The 25249-nt window shown below is 38.8% G+C and overlaps 1 protein-coding gene across 1 annotated transcript in view; it reads right to left on the bottom strand.

Annotated features, from left to right (window-relative positions):
* clu (clustered mitochondria protein homolog) overlaps positions 1 to 25249 on the bottom strand; it is a 306829-nt gene that overhangs the window by 22948 nt on the left and 258632 nt on the right. Inside the window, exons 12-20 of the mRNA XM_067154806.2 lie at positions 20893 to 21061; positions 16820 to 17025; positions 14036 to 14242; positions 13756 to 13854; positions 11526 to 11740; positions 8689 to 8818; positions 6827 to 7099; positions 4446 to 4571; positions 2580 to 2795 (exon numbers count right to left, since the gene is read on the bottom strand). Coding sequence (XP_067010907.2) covers positions 2580 to 2795; positions 4446 to 4571; positions 6827 to 7099; positions 8689 to 8818; positions 11526 to 11740; positions 13756 to 13854; positions 14036 to 14242; positions 16820 to 17025; positions 20893 to 21061 — 1641 coding nt within the window. The remainder of the gene's footprint in view (positions 1 to 2579; positions 2796 to 4445; positions 4572 to 6826; positions 7100 to 8688; positions 8819 to 11525; positions 11741 to 13755; positions 13855 to 14035; positions 14243 to 16819; positions 17026 to 20892; positions 21062 to 25249) is intronic.

The following is a 25249-nucleotide window of genomic DNA, read 5'->3' as shown; positions in this document are numbered from 1 at the left end:
CTTTCATGGTTTGTACGGAGATGACTTTGCTTTTTGCTTTTTAAATATTAGTATTCATGTTTATTATGTTTGTTTATTCATACCCCTGCTTTGTAATTCAGTGACCATGGAATGGCTCTAAATGTTGTAAATTATATTTATATTTACTTGTATTTATTTCCTTTTTCCTTATTGCACACGTTTGTTGTTGTTATTGTTATTACTACTACATATCGCTTAACATGTAAATAAACTAATATTTAATGCAGTAAATAATGCTTATCTCTTCGGATTCATTTCTTCGTTGCGTATTCGTTTTGCTATGACAACATGACTTCTTTATGATATAAATAAATATAAAATAAAAGTATTTCTTCCCAAACATATTTGTTATACGTGCACCAATCAGAGAACCAACTAGGGAAGTACCTCTTACTAAGGTGCATAATGTTTTTGCATACATGTATAATTGAAGAATTGAAGATCCATATACAGGTAAGTGGGTCGCCCATGTGGTAGGCCTATTACGCGTCATAGGAAACTGAGTGAACTGGCTGTGCAGTTTGATCACATTGCTGTTAGCTTGGTTTCAGGAGATGGTGATGTATTCGAACCCCACAGTTGGCAGGTCTGAAGTTTTTTTTTGCCCGTCATTTTCATTTCAGGCTAGTGCTGTGTCTGTACGCTTATTTACATCTTAAATCCTAGCCCTCTTTCCTATCCAATTCTTGCATCACAACCTGTCTTCATGTGATTTAAGCCAATATATATGTAAAAATCTGGTAATGTTGTAAGCTTGAGATACACCAACTTGTAAGCTGAAAATATGTTTAAAATGCCAAATGCCGAAAACCGTAAAAGTTCTTAGTGGGATGTAAAGCTGTTAGCATTATTATTAAAAGGAAGGACATATGTCTTATGTGGTAAGTCCTTGAACTTGCAGAAACCGCAATGAATTATTCAATCTATATTCCCTCCCCCCTTTCTTTAAGAATGCAATTATAGTAATGCATACATCAGAATCAGAATAAAGGCAGGAAATGTTTAACATTATTTTAAGCGAGTGAAGGAGAGAATGTATGACTAGCTCATGTTGGCGGATTCGAGTTCGGCGGTATTTGAAAGTGCTCAAATACTCCAGCCTCATGTCTAGATCTACTGGTACATAAAGAACTCTTGCGGGACGAAATACTGGCACCTCGGTGTATGTGAAAACGATAGAAGTAGATAGTAGAACTAATATTCAATTCTGCAGTGAGCTTGAAGCTGACCTAATTTCCGTTCACGTAGCTTGGCACATTAGTATTCCTATATGTTTCCTGATAACCGTGAAGATATAACCAGCCTGCAGGCTGAAAATATGCCCAATCTCTCTCCTTAGGCTACGGGTTACCGGTATTGAAGAGAGAAGGAAATGTTCGCGCAAAAGAAAGGGAAGTCATTGGACTTTCGAAAATCACACTGCAAAGACTTATTAAACAAATTGCATCGTTTAACACGCCCCTATTTTCAAGAATATGGTTATAGTAAGCCTACTGCATATCAAAATAAAGACAGATATATGTAACATTAATTTGAGTGAGAAAGGGTGTTTATTTCCTAAATTTCTCATTGAGCGTGGAAACCGACTTAATTATGAATATCTTGATTTATTTCATCTTAACTTTTATCATTTACTAGGGTAGGGAAACATTTATTATCGGTGTTTACATTGAGGTTAGTTTGTTTGGTTATGTCTGGTGATTTTAATATGTAACCAGGCAGGTTGGCAGCAGTGATCAGCCATTACAAAATAGAGAAAAGAAGAGCATCGGGCGGCGATATTTACTTTCTGGGGTATTTCGTTACGTGGCTATTACTATATGTCAGGTAACTGAGAGAAAATATTCTAATAAATTCATTAATATATAAATAGAGCCTTGTCCTATGTAATGTTTGAATGTGTAAAAATAATGTTATAAATTATATAACCCCAACAATTGCAAAAAATGCAAACAATCAAATAAGTTTGTCAAGACCAATTGGCAAGTGAGTCAAGCCTCCTTCCTGTGTACTTTAAAGCAGTGGTCGACACTGTTAACCCAGTTGAGTTGAATAGCTCTTGGGGAAAAAAAAAAAAAAATTCCAGCCACCACGGGAACTGCGAGCAAGAGCCACACGATCCACTTCACAAGTTAGGAGCAACTGTACACTAATTTCATTCTTAATGAAGTTCATTTTCTCTACGAAGTAGCACCAACGTATGCAAAAATAAAGTGGTTATCTCTAGACTGTTTGACAGTACCTAAGCCAATGAAATGAAATGTTGTATGGCTTTTTTTAGTGCAGGGATATCCCAGAACGGGTTTGGCTCGCCAGGTGTAGGTCTTTCTATTTGACGTCCGTAGGCGACCTGCGCGTCGTGATGAGGATGAAATGATGATGAAGACAATACATACACTCAGCCCCCGTGCCATTGGAATTAACCAATTAAGGTTAAAATCCCCGACCCAGCCGGGAATCGAACCCGGGACCTTCTGAACCGAAGGCCAGTACGCTGACCGTTCAGCCAACGAGTCTGACACTTAAGCCAATGATTGAGAGATAAGGGATCTGCTTACCTGTTGTTTGTAAATGGCGTAAGTCTCCTTCTCATTGTTAAGGGCTGAACGGAAGTCGCCCATACAGCTCTGTGTGCGTGCGACTAGGTGGTAACTGACAGCCACTTTCAGAGACTTGGGACCGTAGTATCGGATGTTAAGCGCTAGAGCTTTCTCGAGGAACCTCAGTGACAGTTCGTATTCTCCCACTGCGTGCAGTATTAAACTGATGTTACTCTGTAACAAAGAAAAGTACAAGACATATTTTCATATATGTATGTTCACGGTTTTTCATACACTGGACTTTCTGTTTCGTATTGAGGAATATCTGTCAAGAACGTTTTAAGAAATTCACTTGATATAGATGTTGATTCCCATAGGGAATCTGAAATATTTGTCCCGAATGAGTAAATTTATAATACCAACATACTTGGTCTGTTATTGGACATTATAAATTTTCCAGCCAACTCGTTCCTGGTTGCCAGCGTTTCACCCCAGTGTGTTAAGTTGAGCTCATCAGTTGGTAAATAGCACATCTAACAAGTCACATGCCTAGTGCATACCGCGTAGGCTACTTGGAGCCACCGGCACTGCCAATGCACTATGAGAGACTTTGTCTCATTTTCAAAAATTGATGCTCTCTTTCCAATCTTCTCAGTTATCTTGGCATTGCTACCACTTACTTGCTTCAGGCTCTTTCCTCTTGTTCTTTTCCGACCTCGACAGTATTAAGTGTCGAGGCCTACAGAATCTTTTATTTTCACACCCTTTGTTGCCTTTTTCTTTCTTTGACCGATACCTTTATTTTTCAAAGTGTCAAACCCCTTCCATTTTTACCCTCTGCTTAGTGTTAATAGAGGAAGGTTACCCAGTTGTACTTCCTCTTAAAACAATAATCACCACCACCACCAACTTTCACATCTTCTGTGATTACACTTTGAAACATTTTACACCAATAAATTCCTTCCTTCCTTCCTTCCTATTTTCATCACTACTGATTTACTCTTCTCGTTCAAACTTTTCTAACACCTGATTACATAGATTAACTAAATCAACACCAAGCTCAACAGCTGCAGTCGCTTAACTGTGGTCAGTATCCAGTATTCAGAAGATAGTGGGTTCGAACCCCACTGTCGGCAACCCTGAAGATGGTTTTCCGTGGTTTCCCATTTTCATACTAGGCCACGGCCGCCCACTTCTAGCCCTTTCCTGTCCTATCATCGCCATAAGACTTGTCTGTGTCGGTGCGACGTAAAACAACTTTAAAAAAATAAATCAACCATTTGTATTTTCTGAAAATTAAATTTTTAGCTCAATGCCATTCAAGTTTAAAAACTTCATATTAAATGCCATTCGTCCAAGTTCAGGAACCGGGCGAGTTGGCCGTGCGCGTAGAGGAGATAGTAGGTTCGAATCCCACTATCGGCAGCCCTGAAGATGGTTTTCCGTGGTTTCCCATTTTCATACCAGGCAAATGCTGGGGCTGTACCTTAATTAAGGCCACGGCCGCTTCCTTCCAACTCCTAGGCCTTTCCTATCCCATCGTCACCATAAGACCTATCTGTGTCGGTGCGACGTAAAGCCCCTAGCAAGTTCAGGATATATTTAAAAACGTATGAATATACAATAACATGTAAGTAAAGATATTTGAATTGTAAGAACTGCGAATAAGTGTGAGAAAAATATTTTAACGTAAACTGTGAAAATTAGCTATTTTTTTAATCAAGCAAGTTTGGTGATACCAGAACACAGTACACTTTGAAAAAAAATGTATAAATGAGTTTCAACTGGGTAACATATTTCAAGTCATAATTTACTAAAAATAGTGTATCAAGGTACACTGCAACATTCATTAGGTGAATAAAATACAGAAGTTAACCAACTTACATCGAGGAGGGCAATCTCTGGATGGTTCTCTCCGCACACTAACAGAGCCAAATACCGTGCTCTGTACAGAAGTTTCAGCGCTGTGCTAACTTGACTGTTTGCAAAACAGTACAATGCCAGGTGTGTCTGGAAATGAAACAAAATCAAAATGAGCAATCTGAAACTAACTGTACACAATTCTATAAACTGATAATTTTCAACTACCAATTATGACATAGTCTAAGTCTAATCAGCTTGTTAGTATTCAAATACTTCAGAATAATCAATATTAAATTAAGAAGCTTGGGTAAAGTGTATCTGGCTACTTGGAAGTGTCTGTAGGTAATTTGCTTTAAAATACTGTATCGTTATTGTGTCCGCCAAAATCCACTATAATGATAGTGTCAGAGATATAATGATCCGCTGCACATATATCATTAAGAGTGAGAATTCCTCTGTTTAACTCGCACAATACTGAACCTTAGATGACGAAACCTTACTGTCTGAAGTTCTACTAAACTGAAATATTTCACATCCCAGTTTTGCAGGCGCAATGACATTATTCTCTTTGAAGGGAGTGGCAGCTGACCAATACACAGCATGGCTTCATCCTCCAATAAATGAGATTAGTTCGAAGAACAAGAAAATAGCACCATTTTAAGTGAATCCTCAGAGAAAAGGGGAAGTTTTCAGTGTCGTATGGTGTCACAAAACTTCCCAACAGGAAAGTAAAGCTGCGCAGGACTTGCTCCGACAATAAAACAAAGAAACAAATTGTTACCGAGCATGGGTGCTGAAAAAAAAAAAAAATTGCATTCTGGGCTTAAACGTGAATTTCGAAGATTGTGTGTGCTGTTTATTTGTTAAAAGTAATAAAATGCTTTGTTTCATTCACTTCTTGCAACCAAGTTATTTTTACTACAACTCCTGGTTGTTCAGGCTAAAGAAGAGGAGATCAAACCCCACCACTACCACTATGGTGCTACAGCCATGATGGGCCCTAGCCTACCAAGTGACCTGCTCAGCCGAAAGCCCTACAGAGTAAGAGGTGATGCATGGTCATTGTGACAAACCCTCTCAACCATTCTTGGTTTTCTAGACCAGTACCAGGGTCCCATCTCACCATCAGATAGCCCCACAAATGTAATTATATAGGATGAGTGGACCTCAGGTAAAAATCCTTGGCTGAGAATAGAACCTAGGGCCTCAGAAAGGCATACTACCGCTAGACCGCAGGGCCAGTACAAAGAAGAGGAAAAGATGCAGGAGAAATTTAAAAAATGGTGTCAAATTTCTCTTTGGGAAAATCAAATAATTATAAATAATTATAAATAAATGAAACTCAAAATGATAACGATTAATTTATATGCATCTAACGAATTGTTTTCAACAGACATCTGTAGGAATTTGGAGTCGACAAGTGTGGAATTCAGTGCATCAAAAGGGAGACAACTGACTCAGGACCTGTGAAACTACCATAAATAAAATATCCAGTTCTCTAGAGTATAATAAGACGAGGCCTCTTTGATAAAAGAACCTTCTATATGTTTGTCATGGCCATCCGTTAATACTTCACATCACAGCCTGCACAGTTGCTCGGTAACATCGCGCCACACATTTTGTATTGCTGATTTTGTGATGCAAATTTTAATAATATTATTGGTTCTACATCCCACTAACTACTAACTACTTGGATGGTTTTCGGAGACGCAGAAGTGGCGGAATTTTGTCCCGCACCAGTTCATTTATGTGCCAGTAAATCTACCGACTCGAGGCTGACGTATTTGAGCACCTTCAAATATTACCGGAATGAGCCAGGATTGAATGTGCCGAGTTGGTGTCAGAAGGCCAGCAACTCAACCGTCTGCACCACTCAGCCCCGCTCGCTAATTTTCAGAAGACCCTCAGTCGTAAGACATACAATCAAAACTGGTTAAGACCCCCCCCCCCCTCTCTCTCTCTCTCTCTTGATTGTAAACACTTGTTTCTTTGTTTTCACCGTAATTATTTTTACGTTCAAATCTAACCTTAAATTTAACAGCATAATTGTTTTCATTTTTTAGCACGTTCCCTCTTTATGACATTTATTTTCGGTCCCCACAAAAACGTCCTAACCAGTTTTGGCTGTATTTATGTCAAAAACATGTACAATCCAGAAATGTATCTTTTTTCCTCACACCACAATGTATTTCTATCGTACTGGTAACCAAGATTTTACTGTAACTGGTCTTAATGATGCTTGTGTTGAAGCAAATTCGCACAACATTAACATGGGGCAGCCTTTGCTTCAGAAGGGGATTGATCAGTTTTTGATCATGATGGACTCAGAGGATTAACACTGTAACATGAAATATTGATTTACTTAACAGGCTCACCTACAATAGTCTTGATAAGATACTCACATATTCTGTGATGGTGTAGGGATGGTCGATACCGTTGACCCTCTCTGACATGAGTACAGCCTTCTGTTGGTAAGCCATGGCTTCCGTGTGTTCACCCATAATGTAGTTGAGACGAGCCAGCATGCGCAAACACTGTGCTATTTCGGGATGCATAGCGCCATACACGTTGTTCAGCAAGTTCAGAGCTTCGCTTATCAGTTCGTAGCCATCCTTGAGGTAGCCCTGCTGGATCTTCGTCTGGCCTGTTGTGTAAAAATTGTAGGCATCCGTAGCCTGAAATTGAAAATGAGCACATTTCAATTATTAGTGTAGACACATTGTCAGGGGAACAAAAAAACAAATACTGGAAACAGAAACAACATTTCTAAGCAGGTTATTATAGAAGACAGTGAAGGATCATGTGAGAAATTAGAAACTTGCAGAAAGAAGTATTAAAGTGATTTGAGAACTGGAGAAGATCTGAAGGAAAACAATACAATTTTGTAGCATTATGAAAATGTTTACGAACTTAGGACTGGAAGAGCTCAACTATTATCCGCGAAACTTTTAGTGATACTTCGGTTCCCTAGTGCTGAATTGGTAGACCTTGGTTATCTTTGAGATTCGTATTGGCAACCTCTGACACAAAAACTATGAATCGATTATGCACTGCCGTGAGACATCTGGTGGTATAATTGCACATACTGTTGTTGTTTACACAGCAAAGCCAAAATATAGATTAGGATTGAACATGAGCGAGGAAAATATTACGGAGACATGTCAGCAGCTAACTTACGACGACTGACCATCGAGGTATTCCATTCAGTATCACAGAAAGGGGAAAGAACTGGAAGAGCAATACTGGAGGCACAACAGTGTCATAGAAATAGCCATGGACGAGATTGTAATTAATATTACTGCAGATAGCAGCGACAATTGTGAAAGTAATATTTCTGAGAAATCCTGCTAGGAACAAGATTCCCATAGAGAAATGTTATATAATGTGTGTTTGTGTGTGTGATACAGTTGCTAGCTTAAGATAATAAAGGTTTAGAAAAGCCATATCGATTGATCATACTATCGATTCAATTCTGATTTAATTTCCATTCAGTTGGCAGTATTACCGGAACCAGGGTAGCTCTCTCCTTACTCCTCACCCCCGTAAAACTAAGTATCACTAAACGTTTCGTGGATAATAAGTGGTATGTTCTGAGCTGTCAGCGGAGAGATGGCATGGAATGATATTAGTGGATGATTGATACTGCCTGATTCGGCATAGAAGGAAGAATATTCTCTTTATCTTTTTTTGCTAGTGGCTTTAAGTCACACTGACACAGACAGGAAAGACCTAGGATTTGGAAGGAAGCGGCCGTGGCCTTAAGGTACAGCCCCAATATTTGCCTGGTGTGAAAACGGGAAACCATTGAAAACCATCTTCAGGGCTGCCGACAGGGGGACTCGAACCCATTATCTCCCGGATGCAACCTCACAGCCGCGTGTCCCTAACCGCAAAGCCAACTTGCCCAGTAACGGAACAGTTAACCATGCGCTAATGAAGTTTTTAATTTACGGTCTCAGCACACAATAATGTCTTAATCTTCTTGAATGCTGACCTCGCAATTTCTAAACAAAGTCTTTTCTTTCTCTTAAAAAAATGAAAAGGTGACGAGTACACATTTTTTAACAGGAGAGTAATAAAAAAATATTATGTCTGTTTCAGGCAGCTGGTGGTAACAAAGAATATAACAAAGATTTCAGTTTATAGAAAGTGCAAATCTATAATAAATCATAAACAAAGAATTGTTGGTATACATTTCAGTAATTACTACCTACATTTACTTGTACACAGGATGCTGAAAAACAAAGAAAGAATCTTTACATACTCTTGGATTGATATGCTTCACAACCGGGAAGATATTAATAATGTCCTCTTCAAAGAATGTCACTCTGTTCTTATTCTCAAAACTGTACTCCCTCAGGAGGATCTGCACGCCAGTCTTAATACAGAACGACCTGAAACAAATTAATAACGGATCAATATTCTGCATCACTGGTCCAGTTTGACATCTGATTAAGAAATTATACATTGGCAGCTGAGAAGTTAGGAAGAAGGATAGGAATATTCTCAAAAATGAAACATACACTAATTAAGTATCTTTGGCTTTTTATATACTTTCTTAACCAAGCCAGAGTGTGCTATTACAGCCCAACCAGCCCTCCAAGTTGGAACTTTGATAACATCCAAACACACTAAAGTGGATCTCAAGCCTTAAGCATTTTGAGCAGCCCTCTGAGTAGCCTGCTGTATCGTCAAGGCTGTTCCGCAAGCGACTGGCCAGGCCGCTGCCCCTGCCAATACTCGACACCACATCAGTGGAGATGTAGCTTAGGGTTCAGCAAACTGAAGTCCGGCTTTGTAACTGAACAGAGAGCTACCATCTGGCGAGAAGACCACAGTTCAATTCTTGGAATCTTATATGCAATGCACACAGAGACGACGTGGCTTGGACATCGGGCTCTTTTCAAGTCCCTTCCGTGAAAACAAATGTGCCAATGCACATGGCTGTGATGGGTCGCAGGCATGCCACTACGAAGCCAGCACCACATCCCCTTCTAGTCTCGAGTGGCCCTAGAAAGCACATGACTTCAGAGAGAAACACAGTGCAAGCTATAAAAGACTACAAAAATGCATGATGATTTGGAATTTTATATTCAATTTTGTGAAGGGATTGAAAAGTATCCAACATTATACAACTTCAATCACTCAGATTATTATTGTAATATAAGTGTACAGGACAAAGCATGGAAAACGACTGCAAGGAAATTAAACATCCTTTTTCAATTACAAAGGGTGCACTCAACACTTTTCCTGTCTTTGAATATTTGTGAGTTGTTTAAAGCAGACATTTATGATGTGTCTCGGATTTTTGACTCCTCTGTATGCTTTGCTCACGTTAACGTTCTCAGCACGTCTCCACCTATCGTCCAAGCCAACAAGCCTTTCCAGAGGCCACGTCCCATTATTATTATCATCATCAAATTAAAATTTAGAATTTTACAGCATTACCAGCAGTCGTACCTGTCATTCACTGGTTTATTAGCTTCCATGGTAGAACAGCGGTAGTGTGTCCGACCCATGTTAGTTTAATAGTGTATTTTTTTTTTTTACAGGTATGTTATAGTGTTATAATTTATACTGAAATTGTGTGTCTGACAGGTGGGAAAGCTTTTAAGTTACATTTCAAGCTACAATCCATGATCATGGGTTCAATTCGCAGCAACAACAACAACAAAAGAAAACACTTTAGCTGAAAAACTGCATTTCATTTTAGCAGATCTGCGTATAATTCCTACATGGGTATAGAAACAGATGGGAGTGAAATACCAGCACTCTGTTATCTATACAAATGAGTCATAACTGAGGGGAAGTACAACCATGAATAATGCATGCCATAGATAGAGAGATAATGCCTTTATTGGTGACGAAGTTAGGGCTCAAGGCCCTCTCTTACACTTAACCACTAGATGAGTATACATTTACCTAACTTCTTCTTCTTCTTTTTAAATAATTTTAATAATAATAATAATAATAATAATAATAATAATAATAATAATAATAATGAAAGAAGCACGCTGCATCTAAACTGCATCATTTGCATGACTTGAGTGAATTCTTGTTATAGGTCATTGACGGTTAAAGAAATACTCCACATTATTGATGAGGCAGAGCAAACTGATGACTGCGATGCAGGAATAAAGTATGATGTGGACGAGAACTGCACCAAATGATTGGAGGAAAAATATGTCTTCAACAGACAAACAGTATCCGCCGGGCATTTTACAGACAAAAAGCGTAATTTCTGAAAGTGAAATCCAGATATGCATATATGTGACTGAAAAGAAACAGTTTGGTTGTTCGCACGAGTACAATGTGTTGGCTGGAAGCAATAGGAATAGCAAGAGAGTTAAAGATTAATTACAGGTCATAAGGCTAGCCGCGGATGCCTCACATGAGTTTCTTAATGAAATAATTTCACTTTTTGTAGGAAAACTAGCATTGTACAACTCAATTATGAAGGAAAGATTGTGAACTCCCACAGATCTGTTTCTGGTATCCGCCACAGAAATTTGCATTCACTATCGTAAATTGGCTATACAGACTAGATGCCGTATTTTGAAATGAAGATTACGACATAACGAGTTGCTTCATAATTTTGTAACTTACTGTACTACGGTATGTAGAGTTTTCAATATAAATATTTAACAAAGCTACACAAATACAAAAAAGTTTTTTTCCTAATTTCCCTCAGGGTGCAGGGATTATTTGCATATTTATGGCAGAATAAGCGATTTCCACATCAAATTACAAGCTCAAGAGTTGGTGTATAAAAGCGACTGGAACACGGCTAACGAGTACATGGGGGGTGGTAATGTAGATGCTGAGAATGGCTTCTCAAAATGCAATCCGGTAAGGAATCGACAACCATCACAAGATACGAATGGTCCGACATACTCTCTACAGATTCCTTCCAGTGTTAATTAAGTTGAAGATCGCGTATTATGGGGATGACATTACTGTTGGCCAATAGGGCGTAGCATGATGAGTTTGTGTCAAACATACATCTCTGTTCTTTTTTTAAATAGGTAAAACTCATGTAACAACGTCATAGTTTGTTTATATAGTCGTTCCTTCAGTCTCACTAGAAACATATCTGCTTACCTCAGCAAAGAGATCTTCTGGAGAGAAAAGGTTTCTATTGCATTCTCTAAGGAGTCGCAAGGAACATCCCAATCAAAGTAACTCTTGAGGTCACTTTTTAGTTGGCTCCAGAGAGATTTAGGAGTCAGATTAGCCCATTCTGTGGAATCCGAATTAAGTAAAGGATTGGAGCGGCCTTTCCGCTTGTTGCGACGTTTAGATGTCTTACTCTGCAGCTAAAACAGGAGAACACCATCAAATTTAACTAAAGCAATATTTAGCATATACACTTCCAAACACAAAAGAATGAATTGGTGAAAATTCTGAATTCTTGGTTTTTAATTCTTAAAAAAGTTTTGTTTATGGGTCCACCTTTCAATGCATAAAAGACTATCTCTCAAACCTAGTCATAAACTTAGTCATATAAAAATCCGGTACATGTTTCGACCCTATTACATCAATTTCAGCCATTTACAAACATTGAAATGACATGATAAAATGTATAAAATACATGACTAAGTTTATAACTTGATTTGAATGTTAGTCTTCTGTATACTGAAAGGTGGAGTCATAATCAAAAAGTCTTTAAAAAATACAAACCAAGAACTTGTAAGCCAATACGGACTAGTCATTAAGTTTATTGTATGCAATGAAAATTCTGGATAAAGCAAAACCAAACGGAAGGAACATTATTATTAAAAAAATTACAATTGGTCTGCCTTTGTCAATACACAAATGTGTCTTAAAAAGAAACTTTAAAAAGAATCACGAGTGTGTTTTGGGGCATCTTTACATACAATGCTAGCCGCTGAAGCCGGCAAGCGAGACGTGTCTAGTGGCAGCTGGTTGTACCCGATGCTTAGCAGAAGTAACATTTTTATAGATGGCAGGAATAATTTTGTACACACATGCAGAACAACTATTAACAGGCAAGTTTTCAATGGATTCTTGTCCATATTATGATGCCAGTTTCAAGTTAATGGTTATTAAACACATGAAAATAAGGAATAGTCGTGCAGCCACAAGAAAATAAGGCATAGCCAATGTTTGGTATTGGTGTAAAGAAAAAGACTGCTTAAAAATGCGTACTCTACAAGAAAGTAATTCAGTGGCACGCAACAAGGACGCTTTAAAGGAGTCAAAGATGAAACTGAGAGGTATGTGCGTGAAAAATGCAAGGAGGGAATGGACATAACACGAGATGCGATACGAATGCAAGTTTGTAAAGTGATGCAACAAAGAGGAATTCCCGAAAATTTCAAAGCCAGTATCAGATTCCTGTCATGAAAATGATTGGGGAAGTAGGTGGAATTCACATGATACTTGAGTGTGTTTATTTTTTCTTAAATTAAACTTGTAATTTGCTATAAATAAGATTATGTTTCTACAAAACACTTTTTAAGCCTGAATAAAGATTTCTGAAGGATAAAGGAGGGGTTGACTTCCATGCAGGGCCATCCTGGATTCAGAGAAATATGGTATGTCAGTGTTCTCCCCAGAAATTTCATCAGCCAGGTAGCACGAATGAGTAGCCGGGCAAGGCAAACTACGTAAAAAATGAATATGATAAAATCTTAATTTATTCCCCTCAGGACATTAACAATAATGTTAGACAGGTAAACATTAACTGTAAAATTGATCTATTTTAGTGTTATTATCACGACAAAGACAGAACAGAGAATTTTGAACTTCTTTTTTTTTTTGCTAGGGGCTTTACGTCGCACCGACACAGATAGGTCTTATGGCGACGATGGGATAAGAAAGGCCAAGGAGTTGGAAGGAAGCGGCCGTGGCCTTAAGTAAGGTACAGCCCCAGCATTTGCCTGGTCTGAAAATTGGAAACCAAGGAAAACCATCTTCAGGGCTGTCGAACCCACTATCTCCAGGATGCAACCTCACAGCCGCGCGCCCCTAACCGCACGGCCAACTCGCCCGGTGGAGCACCCAATGACTCAAATATGTATTAATATTATGTAACTACTATACATCTACGTTATGTTAGCCGGCTGGTCCATAAAAATGGCAGGGCCCATTAAAAAGGTCCTAGGGAGAACACTGCATGTATAATACTATTAAGTTGCCTAAATTTAATTATTTATTACATGCAAAAACACCCAATGCTGAGAGCTAAATCATGACAGTATAAATAATGTGTGAAGTGCTTCCAAAATATCACACAAAAGTTATGGAGAAAAGAACAATTACAGAGGATTCCACAAACGGCTTTTAAAGAAATTTCATATGCACCTACCTCATCAGTTCCTTGCTGTGGATGTGGAACCTGGCAAGCCGACAGTAGGCAGTTCAGGAAATGACTCACAGCAGAGGATAGGCTCATCAGTTCCGTGCTCTGGAAAAAAAAAGTCTATCATAAGTACACAATCATTCCCTGTGGAAATACAGTGATGAAGACGAACCTTTCAACTGGTATGCAACTATTGTGATTCTTTTACATTCCTAACTATAACAGAGTCTACATAAAATAATCGTACCCATGCTGCAAGCAATGATCCGCGGAAGAAGTTACTCACCTGCATGTATGTGGTGAAGACGTGCTTCGCCGAACGAGTGATCAGTTCCCCGACGGCAATATTGTACAGGTACTCGAGCTGCTTAACGGAGGCCAACATGTGGACGATCTTACCAAGGTAGCGAATGTTGATGCCTCTGTTGTGCATGGCCTCTGACAACGTGAAGCCATCTAAGGGAGCTGCCGAATGATCCAAGCAGTCGCGGATCTGCCAAAAGTATGATAGAGTTTAGCATAATTCCTCATTTATAGAACTATGACATACAATTAAATATCCAATTAACGGAAAGGAAAGGGAATGTAAATACGAGAGTGTAAGAGAAGGCCAGATGTCCCTAACTCTGCCACTTGAAAGACAATAAAATAATACAGTGAAACCACGTTAGTGCATTCCTCATTAACACGTTTTCCCACTTAGCACATCATAAATTCGAAGTCCAGATTCTCATCGAATTAAAACTATATAAAAATACCTCACTTATCGCATCACAAATTTTCGCTATTACCGCTTCGTACGATCACATTTTTCCTAGCCCTGAAAATGTTACTAGTCATCCCTTATGAAAGAAACGTGATCTACAACTCGGGTAAGAACCATCGCCACAGTTGCGTGATTACAGAAAAGGTGAGCCTATTTGTGCTTGTATTTCGCATTCCATTTCAGAGGATAGAAATTTATTTTGTGTTAAGTGGTACAGTGAAGTTTTGTCACGTGATACAGTAGCCTATATCTGGATTAATAACATAATCGTGCAAAATCGACTAGTGTGGTGCATGTTTGTCTTGTGATAGCCTAGTTATGGATATGGAAAAAGTCGTGAAATTACTTACTAACGAAGCCAAAATTAAAATCTTTCAGAAAGTGGACTGGCATCTGCGCATCTTTAAGCGTGCGGAGGCCACGAATGTTGAACTTGCACCTTCAAGTCTCGACTCGATCACTCAAGTTGGTCAAAGTTTTTTTTAATTAAAAATGGTGGCCAAAGTCATTCTTGCCAGTCACACATGGCCGAGTGTAACCTACAATTCACTGTCAAAGAGTGTGACCGGAGAATAATGATTAATAACCCACTGAAATAAGAGGCTTCTACAAACATTTGTTTTAGAAAGAGTGTAATCTGCAATAATACTTTAATATTTTTATTGGCTCCCGTGCATATGTTTTCATATTTCTTATTTGATGGCTTTCACACCTTTCATTGCACTTGTTATTTTATAGGCCCTAGCAGAAAAGGTTTTCATATTAGTTCTCTCGTGTTTTTCACACCTCTTAATACTTCCCTCTTATCTTTAGAAATGATATAGTTTTCATTGTGCCCGCAGATACACGATATGAAATGCTCTCATGTCATAAAATCGTATCTAGTGTTTCCATATCCCTCTTAGATAGTTTTTATTTGTATATTCAGTAGTACGTTTTCTCGCTTAATACATTCATTTTTGTTGTCCCCTGCAGGAACGTCTTAATGAGGTTTTACTTGTACTTAAAAAAGAGTAATATACAAATAAGGAGAGGGATATACGGTACGTAAGGATCAACACCATGTCAGGTCAGTGTGACAGAGAGAACATCAGAAAAGAGAAACGAAAACCAAAAGGACGAAGACTAACACCACATCTTCATACACTGCTGTCTTCACACACGTGGGTTCTTTCCTAAATAACCCCAGATCTCCTGTACTCAATTCTTCCTTGAACCTAATGAGGAACTTGTCTATGCAACCTGTCGTCATACACAGTCAAGTAACATAATGTAATGTAGTTCTGTAACTATAATTTATTTGGTAGGAATTATAACAGGAAGGAACAGAAGAAGTGATGGGATAAGAGAGAGGGTGAAAAAGACGAGGACTACCTACCTTGCGGCCAGAGAAGCGTGCAATAAAAGGAACATATCAACAGACATGAAGCTCAAGCACTACAAGGCGACAGTGAGAAATGTGGCACTGTACGCGGCTGAGACGATGATAGTAGGAACGTATGGGGCAGAGTACGTGGAGAAAGAAAGAAAGAAATATTCTGATAAAGATACTCGGACCAAAAGGAGGACAATCTCTGAAGAAATAAGACTTTTTACAATGCGCTTTACATTGCACAGACACAGATAGGTCTTATGGTGACGATGGGACAGGAAAGGGCTAAGAGTGGGAAGGAAGTGGTTGTACCTAGAGTGAAAATGGGAAACCATGGACAACCACCTTCGGGGCTGCCGACAGTGGGGTTCAAACCCACTTCCTCTCAGATGCAAGGTCACAGAAATAAGACTCGAAAGAGCAAGATTTGCTGGACGTATGATGAGGATGGGCACGGAAAGAATAACTAGAAGAGTATGAGAGACAATGGGTGGGATGAGACGGAAGACGGGAACTAAGTGGGTTGTCTGGACTAAGATGGAGATCAAGGTGGAAAGGAAAGAGAAGTGGTGGAAAAATAAAAATAGACCAACCAATCTGCTAGAGCTCAATGACAGAGAAAGTTACAAGAATAGGATAGAGAAGCACCAGCGGGGGAGACAAGAGAAGAGGATATTGAAATTATCAGCTGAAGAACGGGACAAAAGGAGAGCAAGGATGAAGAGGTTCTGGGAGGAGGAGGAAACCCAAACCATGACAAAGCTGTCCGTGGTCCTACAGAGGCCGCAACAAAAGAAGTAGTAGTTAAGGTGGGAGTCTCCAGGGTCATTCTGCTTGGTCTCAGTTCAATTTTTTTTATTTTTTTACTTTCAAACAGTGAAAGAAGTACAGTCAAGCCTGATTCCAAAAGGGTTAAATAAGTTATAACTTACAAAGGTTGGTATCTGGACGGTAAGTAAGAATGCTGCCGCATCCTTTACAAGCTGGCGTTCCTTCTTGAGCTGCTCCCCGTCAGGAGTTACGTGCTGGACACCAGGGGAATACACATCGGGGTTGAACCTCACGTCGAACTCGGTCTCTTTGAGGGAGCCAACGGCCAGCGCTGCTTTCTTCACTATCTCCTTTGTACTCTCTTCCACTGGAAGTAAAAACCATCTCCTAATAAATGATAATAATAATTCAAACATCCAATCTTACAGCTATTTCCTACTGATAATAAGGTATGTGCATTTGCACATTTCATTGAGATGTTTATCATTAGGGAATTGACTTTTTCTGTATTATCTGTTACAATGAAACCTCTTTAGTGCATGTCTCATTATGATGTTTTCTTGCTTAGCACATCGTGATTTTGAAGTCCCGATTCCCATGATATTAAAGCTACAAAATACCGCCTCACATATCGCATCATGAATTTTTGCTATTACCGCTTAGTAAGAGCCCATTTTCCCTAGCCCTGAAAATATTCTTTGTCAACCATTATAAAAGGAATATGATTTCCAACACAGATAGGAGCCTTCACCATAGGAGGCAGGATGGGAAAAATTGCGATAATGGGGAAAAGCCTTGAATTCCTGTAATTCACAGGATCAGCTGCACCTTTTGGTGAGCAAGCCTTAGCCTCAGTAATGTTCAAAACTGCTTGCCGGTTAGCAGTGAGATTGCTGAATAACCCAGTGAGCCACTTTGTGCTTATATTTCAGATTCCAGCCAGAAGTTAGAAATTTGCTCTGTGTTGAATGGTACAATGAAGGGTAGTGAATATTTGTTGAAATATAACCTATGAATTAGGAACATAATCATGTGACACTGATTAGCAAGGTCCATATTTGTCCTGTGACAGCCTAGGTATGGATACAAAAAAAAGTTGTGAAATTGCTTCCTACTGAAGCAAACTTAAAATCCTTCAGGAAATGCACCTTCAAGCTTCGAGTCGAATCGGTCCAAGTTTTGTAGAGTTCAAAACTACGGCCAAAGTAATTCTCTTGCAAATGGCCGAGTGTAACCTCCAAATAATTCATGATCAAAGAGTGTGACTAGAAAACAATGTTTCATAACCCACTGGTCTGAAATATATGGCTTTAACAACATTTGCTTTATAAAAAGCGTGATCTGCAATAATACGTCGATACTTTTATGGGCCTAAGTGCAAATGTTTTCATATCTGTCGTCTGATGTTTTACACACCTCTCAATACACTTTTATAAGCCCCAGTGGAAAAGGATTTCATATTTTATTCTCTCATGCTTTTCACAGCTTTCAATACACTTCTCTCATCTTTAGAAATGGTAGAAAAAGCTTTGACTGTACTGGCACATACACGAAATAAAATGCACTTATGTTGAAAAAAATTATCAAGTGATTCCATATCCCTGTTGGATAGTTTTCATTTGTGTATTCAACAGTACATTTTCTCACTTAATACGTTCTCTTTCATTGTCCCCTGCAGAAACATCTTAACGAAGTTTTACTGTTTACTGTTTGCTTGAAACTTTTGTCCTGCTTATTTGTCAACAGTTTGTTGTTAAGAATGAGTTTCACCATCGACATTTCAAAACTATGCCTGCCCTTCCCTCAGCATCCTCCTATCATACCATACTCCCTCTCCTTCCCCCTTCTGCTTCTCATCCCAACCACATTAGCTCTGACCCGCCGCTAACACCACGTACGTCTAGCGCCAACAGGAAAATGAGACTGACAAGGTCATACCATTTGAGAGGACAGCCTCCTAATGAGCAAGTTATTTGGATCTATACCCTCTTATTTCACGCATTGTTTTATTTGCATCACCCATTTATTTCCCACTTCCCCCACTGCTTTGCAGATTACATGTATTCTTAACCTCCTCATTTTCGGTTCCACTACTTTGAGCAACACAATTGCAAAACCCTCAGATATTGCACTACCAATTGAATCCAGCTGCTCCATTGGCACCTTGGAAGACAGATTTCCATTTTAAAAAGGACTAGAAAAGTTTTTAGTTTAACCAGAGAAGTTTCAGACAAGAGGACTTTTTACCTCAACATCAACACGTGTTTTTTAATGTGTTAATCATGATCATTGTTCTTTTAATTCCACACAATTTTCTCAGTGTTTTCTTTGTTAGTGTATATACGTAACCTTTTAAGCTTTCTACTGAAGATGGTTTTTAGGTAACCCAAAACATATCTAGACATTGTCCCATCTAACAGAGGTGGACATTTTAGTATTGAAAAGAAGGATAACATAAAGACTTTTCTATTTGTAAAGTGATAGCCATCAATACGGAGTGAGGCTTATAACATGCAGAGGTTTTACTGTATTCAGAATTTAATTAAACTAAATTTCTGTAATTTTCTGCCATCAAAATAAAATATGTTGTAGAGTCATGATAAGTATCCATAATAATATAGTTTCAGTGTTGTGCACCACTCACATTATTAACACTGATGACATCATAGAAGACAGCACTGCTTGATTTGATATGGAAAGGCAAACACAATGATGATGATGATGATATTTGTTGTTTAAAGGGGCCTAACAGCTAGGTCATTGGCCCCTAATGCTACAAGGTGAACGAAACTAAAACTACAAAATGTATCCACTAATAAAACGAATGATGATGAAAAAATTATCGTTAAACAAAACTATCAGTGGATTCAATTCACTATGCCTTCATTAACTGGGATGATACTCATATCTAAAGGGGTCCAAAATCCAGGTCACCGGCCCCTCAAAATGGAACTAATCGCTGGTAAAGCAAAACCATGGTGTTCCTCATATAGTGGTACTAATCACAGGTAACATAGACCTATGGTGTTTCACACACAAGGCTACTATTCATAAGCAAAGCAGACCTATGGAACTCCTCACACAGTGGGACTAATCATGGGCACCGATATTCCCATGGTGTTCCTCCCTTGGTGGAAATAATCACAGGGCATGTATGCTCATGGTGTTGCTTATATAGTGATACTAATCATAGGCAATGTATACCCATGGTGTTTTTCATAAAGTGGTACTACTCATAGGTAACAGAAACCTATTCTGAACACAGTGGAACTGACCCGTGGAATACACATGGTGCCCATTATCACAAACAACGCCCATACCCGTAGTGTTTCTCGCATAATGGTACGGTAAGTAAAATTCTTTCAAGAATAAAATTTACTGTATCCACCTATTTGATACAATTCACAGTTTATAGTGATTTAATTCTGCATGAATTAAATACACTTTTTAGGCACATGTTTCGCACTTTATGGGCATCTTCCGCTTATTGACAATCTTAAGGTCAAGTCCAAGGCCTTGTTTGAGTTAAACATTTGAACTTAATACTATACAAAATTATCTTATTCTTAAAAAATCCATGTTGGTATTGAAGAACAAGGGTGGATGGACACAGCACACGTACAAGATTGGATACAAACGGTTTGGGGAAATATAGCAGGGATCTCTCCTTCGATGCCCAGCCCTTCTCGTGTTGAACAGTTTTCTTTCTTTCTTTTTTTTTTTTTTGCTGGTATGTCATTAATATGTACTTACATGAACTGTACTTTTATTAGTACATGTTTATTTCACTTCAGGTCGTATTGTCAGCTCATAACGGGAAGAATATTTTCCAGTGTTGGTAGTTCAAACCCACATGTCCAACTTACCTGATGTACCCTATTTGACTTTTCAGAAAAAAATATTATGCCAGAATCTTACACCAAATCACTATAAACTGAAAACGAGTTGAACCAATTGCATGTATATTAAATTTGTGTATCTTTTAAACGTAAATACATTGTAAATATTTTTTAAAATATACGATTTCCTCAAATAATTTATGCATCCCAAGTTTTCGCCTGTATTTTTCACCAAAACAGTGTGTCAATTACGCGAGAAAATACGGTACTCTCATGGTTCTCTTGGTCGCCCCTTACGACAGGCAGGGGATACCGTGGGCGTATTCTACGTATATGTCCCCCCACTCACAGGGATTAGACACAAATGAAATCCCACTAGTTAACAAGATACTTACATTCCTGCTTCTCTCCACTAGTGATGGAGTCTGTTATGCTCTCTACGATCTTCTTTGCCTCGTCTGCCTCCATCTGATTTTCAGCACCCTCACTCGCTGACTTGCTGTCAGCATCTTCACCCAAAGCTTTCCTCACAGTATCTGCCAGAACATTATCTTTCTCCTTGTCCTGGAATACAAAACAGTTATTGTGAAACCAAGGAAAGAAAGTCATTATACTGCAAATTTTATTCAACAATTCATTTTTATAAGTGTACTTCATGAAATAATTGCCACGACAAAACTGTCACATTTGTTAAGGAGGAAGCTTTTCAGTCTGTTGAACACACAAGTTCAATATAAATATTACACTATAACACACCTGTAAGAAATACATCATTAAACAAGGAATACAAATACACACTATTACACAACGTATGACATGTTTCCATTAATGCTTTCACAGCCCGTACATGATACTGTATAGGCTTTTGGGGTTATGCCGTGTCAAGAAAATGAGGTGCAATTCTTAACGTTTCGCAGAAAACTGTGCTCTGCATCCTCAGAAGAATACTCGACTGACCACGAGAAAGGCTTCTTAAACAATGATACTTCGAAATTTGGATGTTATAATAGAAGTGGAAATGGTAGGTTCGTTCCCCCCCAGATGGCCCCCAGGACATGGCACAACGCTAGTGTTCAAAGCAGAAGCTGACCGAACCATCACAATCAGACTAAGCAGTTCACATAACGTGTTTGCGTAACATATGACATAGACAGGTGTATGATATAGACACAAGCCTGGAATGAAACATCTGGCAACGAGGAAGTACGAATTTGTAAAACACCGAGACGAAATATCAATAGTGAAGGGACGGGAAAGGTAACTATTATACGCGAACCTTTTCTTGAGCCCGATTTTTACGGGGTGAGGAGTGAGGAGGGATCGCTGCCAGTTCCGATTTTACTGCCAACTGGATGGAAATTAAATCAAATCAAGACGATATGAATTTTCTAAACATTTTTATCTTACGCCAACAACTGTGTCACACATACATTATTTAACATTATATAACATTTCTCGATGGGAATCTTGTTCCTAGCATGAATTCTATAGTTTGGCTTTGCTGTGTAAACAACAACAGTACTAGTTCATAATTTGTACGCCAGATGTCGCACAGCAATGCATAAGCGATTCATAGTTTGTGTTTCAAAGGTTGCCTATACGGATGCCGAAGATAACCGAGGTCTACCGATTCAGCACTAGGGAGGTCAGGGATCAAGAAAAGTTTCGCGTATAGTACCTACGTACCTTCGAACGCCAGCGTTGTGCCCTGTCCTGTGGGCCATCTGGTGGCGAATGAACGTATTATAACGTCCAAATTTCAAAGTATTATTGTTTAAGAAGCCTTTCTCGTGGTCAGTCGAGATTTCTTCCGAGGACGCAGAGCACAGTTTTCTGTGAAACACTAAGAATTTCACCTTATTTTCTTGACACGGAATAACCCCAAAAGCCTATACAGTATCGTGTCTGTGACATGTTTCGTTCTTAAAAGAACATCATCCGATTCTATCAAGTCACATTAAAATATTTAGAATATTTATGTTTATTTCGTTTAATATTGGAGTAGAGAAAAAAGGTGGACATCATTAACCCCACTGCTTCAGCTTTAATGGTCCTGCGCGCTCCCTTAGAAATCAGATTTAAATCGTCCTCAACCACGAATAAACCACCCGGTCAGAAATACTGTGCACCGCTCTGAAATAAATGCCATAAATGGAACAGCAACTAGAATTTTAACGCACAGTTTTCAGTGAAGCATTCAAAATAATTTTACTCAACAACAACGATGTTAGAACAAAAATTTTGTGTGGTATATCTCAAAACATTGAGGTATACCCGGTGTATGCATAAGTTTTTGCCGGTTTTTGTGGTAAGGAAGGAACATAATTTTCAACGGAAATTCAATTTTTGTTTATTCAAAATTTTGGCCATCGGCTTCTACACACTTCGCCCATCTTGCAGATAAGTTATGAATACCAAGGCAGAAAAACTGCTTGTCTTTTGCGGCAAACCATTCGTCAAGCCATTTTCCAACTTCCTCGAAATTGCTGAAGTGCTGCTTTGCGAGCGTGTGCCCACTGATGCGAAGAGGTGATAGTCAGATGGCGCTCGTTCAGGAGAGTACGGCGGGAGAGGAAGGATGTCCCATCTAGGCGATTTCAAGGTATCTTTCACTGGTTTTGCTGTGTGAGACGGCGCATTGTCGTGTAAAAAAAAATCACTTTGCCATGTCTTCTGGCCCATTCCCGTCGTGTTTCGATCAATGCATGATTTAAATTATTAATTTGTTGGCGATAGCGTAGTGCAATAACGGTTTCGACGGGCTTCAAGAGTCCATAGTCCACAACACCGCTCTGGTCCCACCAGATATAAAGCAGGGTCATCTTGCCAAAGCGACTTGTCAAAAAAATATTTTATTGTCACTTTTTAAATAATTTTGTCACATACTACTGTTCTCATTTATATGTAAATCATTTTCGCCCATTTTTAGGCCATCACTTCATATTTCATTTTACTGCATTAATCTGTTTTAGCAATATAATTTACACTTGTCTTGGCTTGGCTGATGATGGTTCTTCACAGAACCGAAACTAGTATCTAATAATATTGTAATGTTATTGTAAACATTGCAGGATTGATATGTATTGAGAAGGTGGAAATAATAAGTTTTTGTATTTACTTTAAGTGTAATCTCAATACGGAATCAATTATGAAGTTGTCTCAGATGTTCTAATCGATGGAGCGTGTTCACCATATGTTTCTACCAGTAAACGATGACTTTCCACAGCCTTTTTCTTTTGATTAAATAAGAAAAGCAATGCGTGCCACAAATGTTCTTTTTCAGGCACAAACGTCGACATGATCACTGAACGATACAACATAGACTAGTGTTTGGCGGACTCAACTTGTATGTGTTGGAAGGTGAATATCAGACGAACAAACTGATGTGTGTGTCAAATTCATACACTGCGTACTGTTCACTAGCATCATCTCTTAGTGAAACCAGAAAAGACTTATGTATACACCTGGTATGTAGAGGCACTTCACACTACTCAATCTATCTCGAAAACTGGGATCTTCAACATTGATCTCTGCTCCAATATATTTGGATTCGAGGCTTACAAACCTGGGACATCAGAATTCAGAGAGTAAAGTAGGCCTTAATTTCATCCTTATTAGCGTCAAACCACCTTTCACTGTCTTTTTCCACGTAGGTCCAATATTTGTTCGATAGCTCAAATATTTTCCTGCGCAATATGGGAAACGACAGTCAATAATCGAAATTGCCTTTCAACCTATTAGGTCGTGTTACATACATTTAGTATGTGTTAAGATGTTAAGTACAGAACAAAAATGGCCAACTGGACACCAGTGGGTAACTGGGACTGTCACCAATCAGGCTAGGGACCCAGTAGGTTGAAAGTCAATTTTGATTACAATGTGGTCGTGAAAATTCAATATTCATTGACAGTCAATAACCTCCAAGAATACCAACAACTCCTATTAAGTATTATCTAAATATTTGTCTCCGAGTTCTCATGATACCCTTGGAGAGCCTGTAAAGTACTGAATAGTTGTTAGGTCATCTCTATTACAAACCCACACCCAGTCACTGTTTTGGTTTTGCACGCGGGGCTTTAGGTACGATTTCACTGTCTCTCGTATCAGATGAAATATCACTTTCACTTCAAATCTCTTCTTCAATGTTATCATAATCGTCATCACTGTCCTCCGAATCTAAAACGCTTCTAATTAACTCAGCAATAGCATTGCTGCCACTTGCTTATACTACGGCCTCAAACATGGCTAGGAGAACGACTGACACCTGATGAAATGTTCGAGCTTTCAGAGGACACAATAAGCAATAAATAATGGTGCAAATTCTTAGAAGGAGAGCTGTAAACAAGCCACATTCCTGTTCTATTCACAGAAGTTTGCAAAAGGGAAACCCTTGGAGGGATGATCAAAATAGAAGCTAGTACATACGACTCGGTGTGGCGCGTAAATGTCTCGTCATTTGACTTTAAGGCCTGGCCAATGCTCGCATGAACATCACGTCAAATGAGTCTAGTGGGTTAAGATAAGTACCGAAGTTCCACCTGTGAAGTGAATAGTTTATGTTTGATCAGTGATGAAGGGAATGGATGACTTCCCGAAACATGTATGGTAAAATAAAGAGTTTTCTTAAATTATAAGGTGTATTGACAAGGCGGACTCAAGTAAAACTATTTTAAATAATTCTGTAATACTTCTGTTTAGTCCGTCAATGTACCTTTTACCTATCGCTGCCTACTCTGTTATCTCGGAATGACT

This window comes from Anabrus simplex, chromosome 10 (genome assembly GCF_040414725.1).
Source record: "Anabrus simplex isolate iqAnaSimp1 chromosome 10, ASM4041472v1, whole genome shotgun sequence".
Classification (NCBI taxonomy): Eukaryota; Metazoa; Arthropoda; class Insecta; order Orthoptera; family Tettigoniidae; genus Anabrus; species Anabrus simplex.
This window is presented reverse-complemented; position numbering and strand designations above follow the sequence as displayed.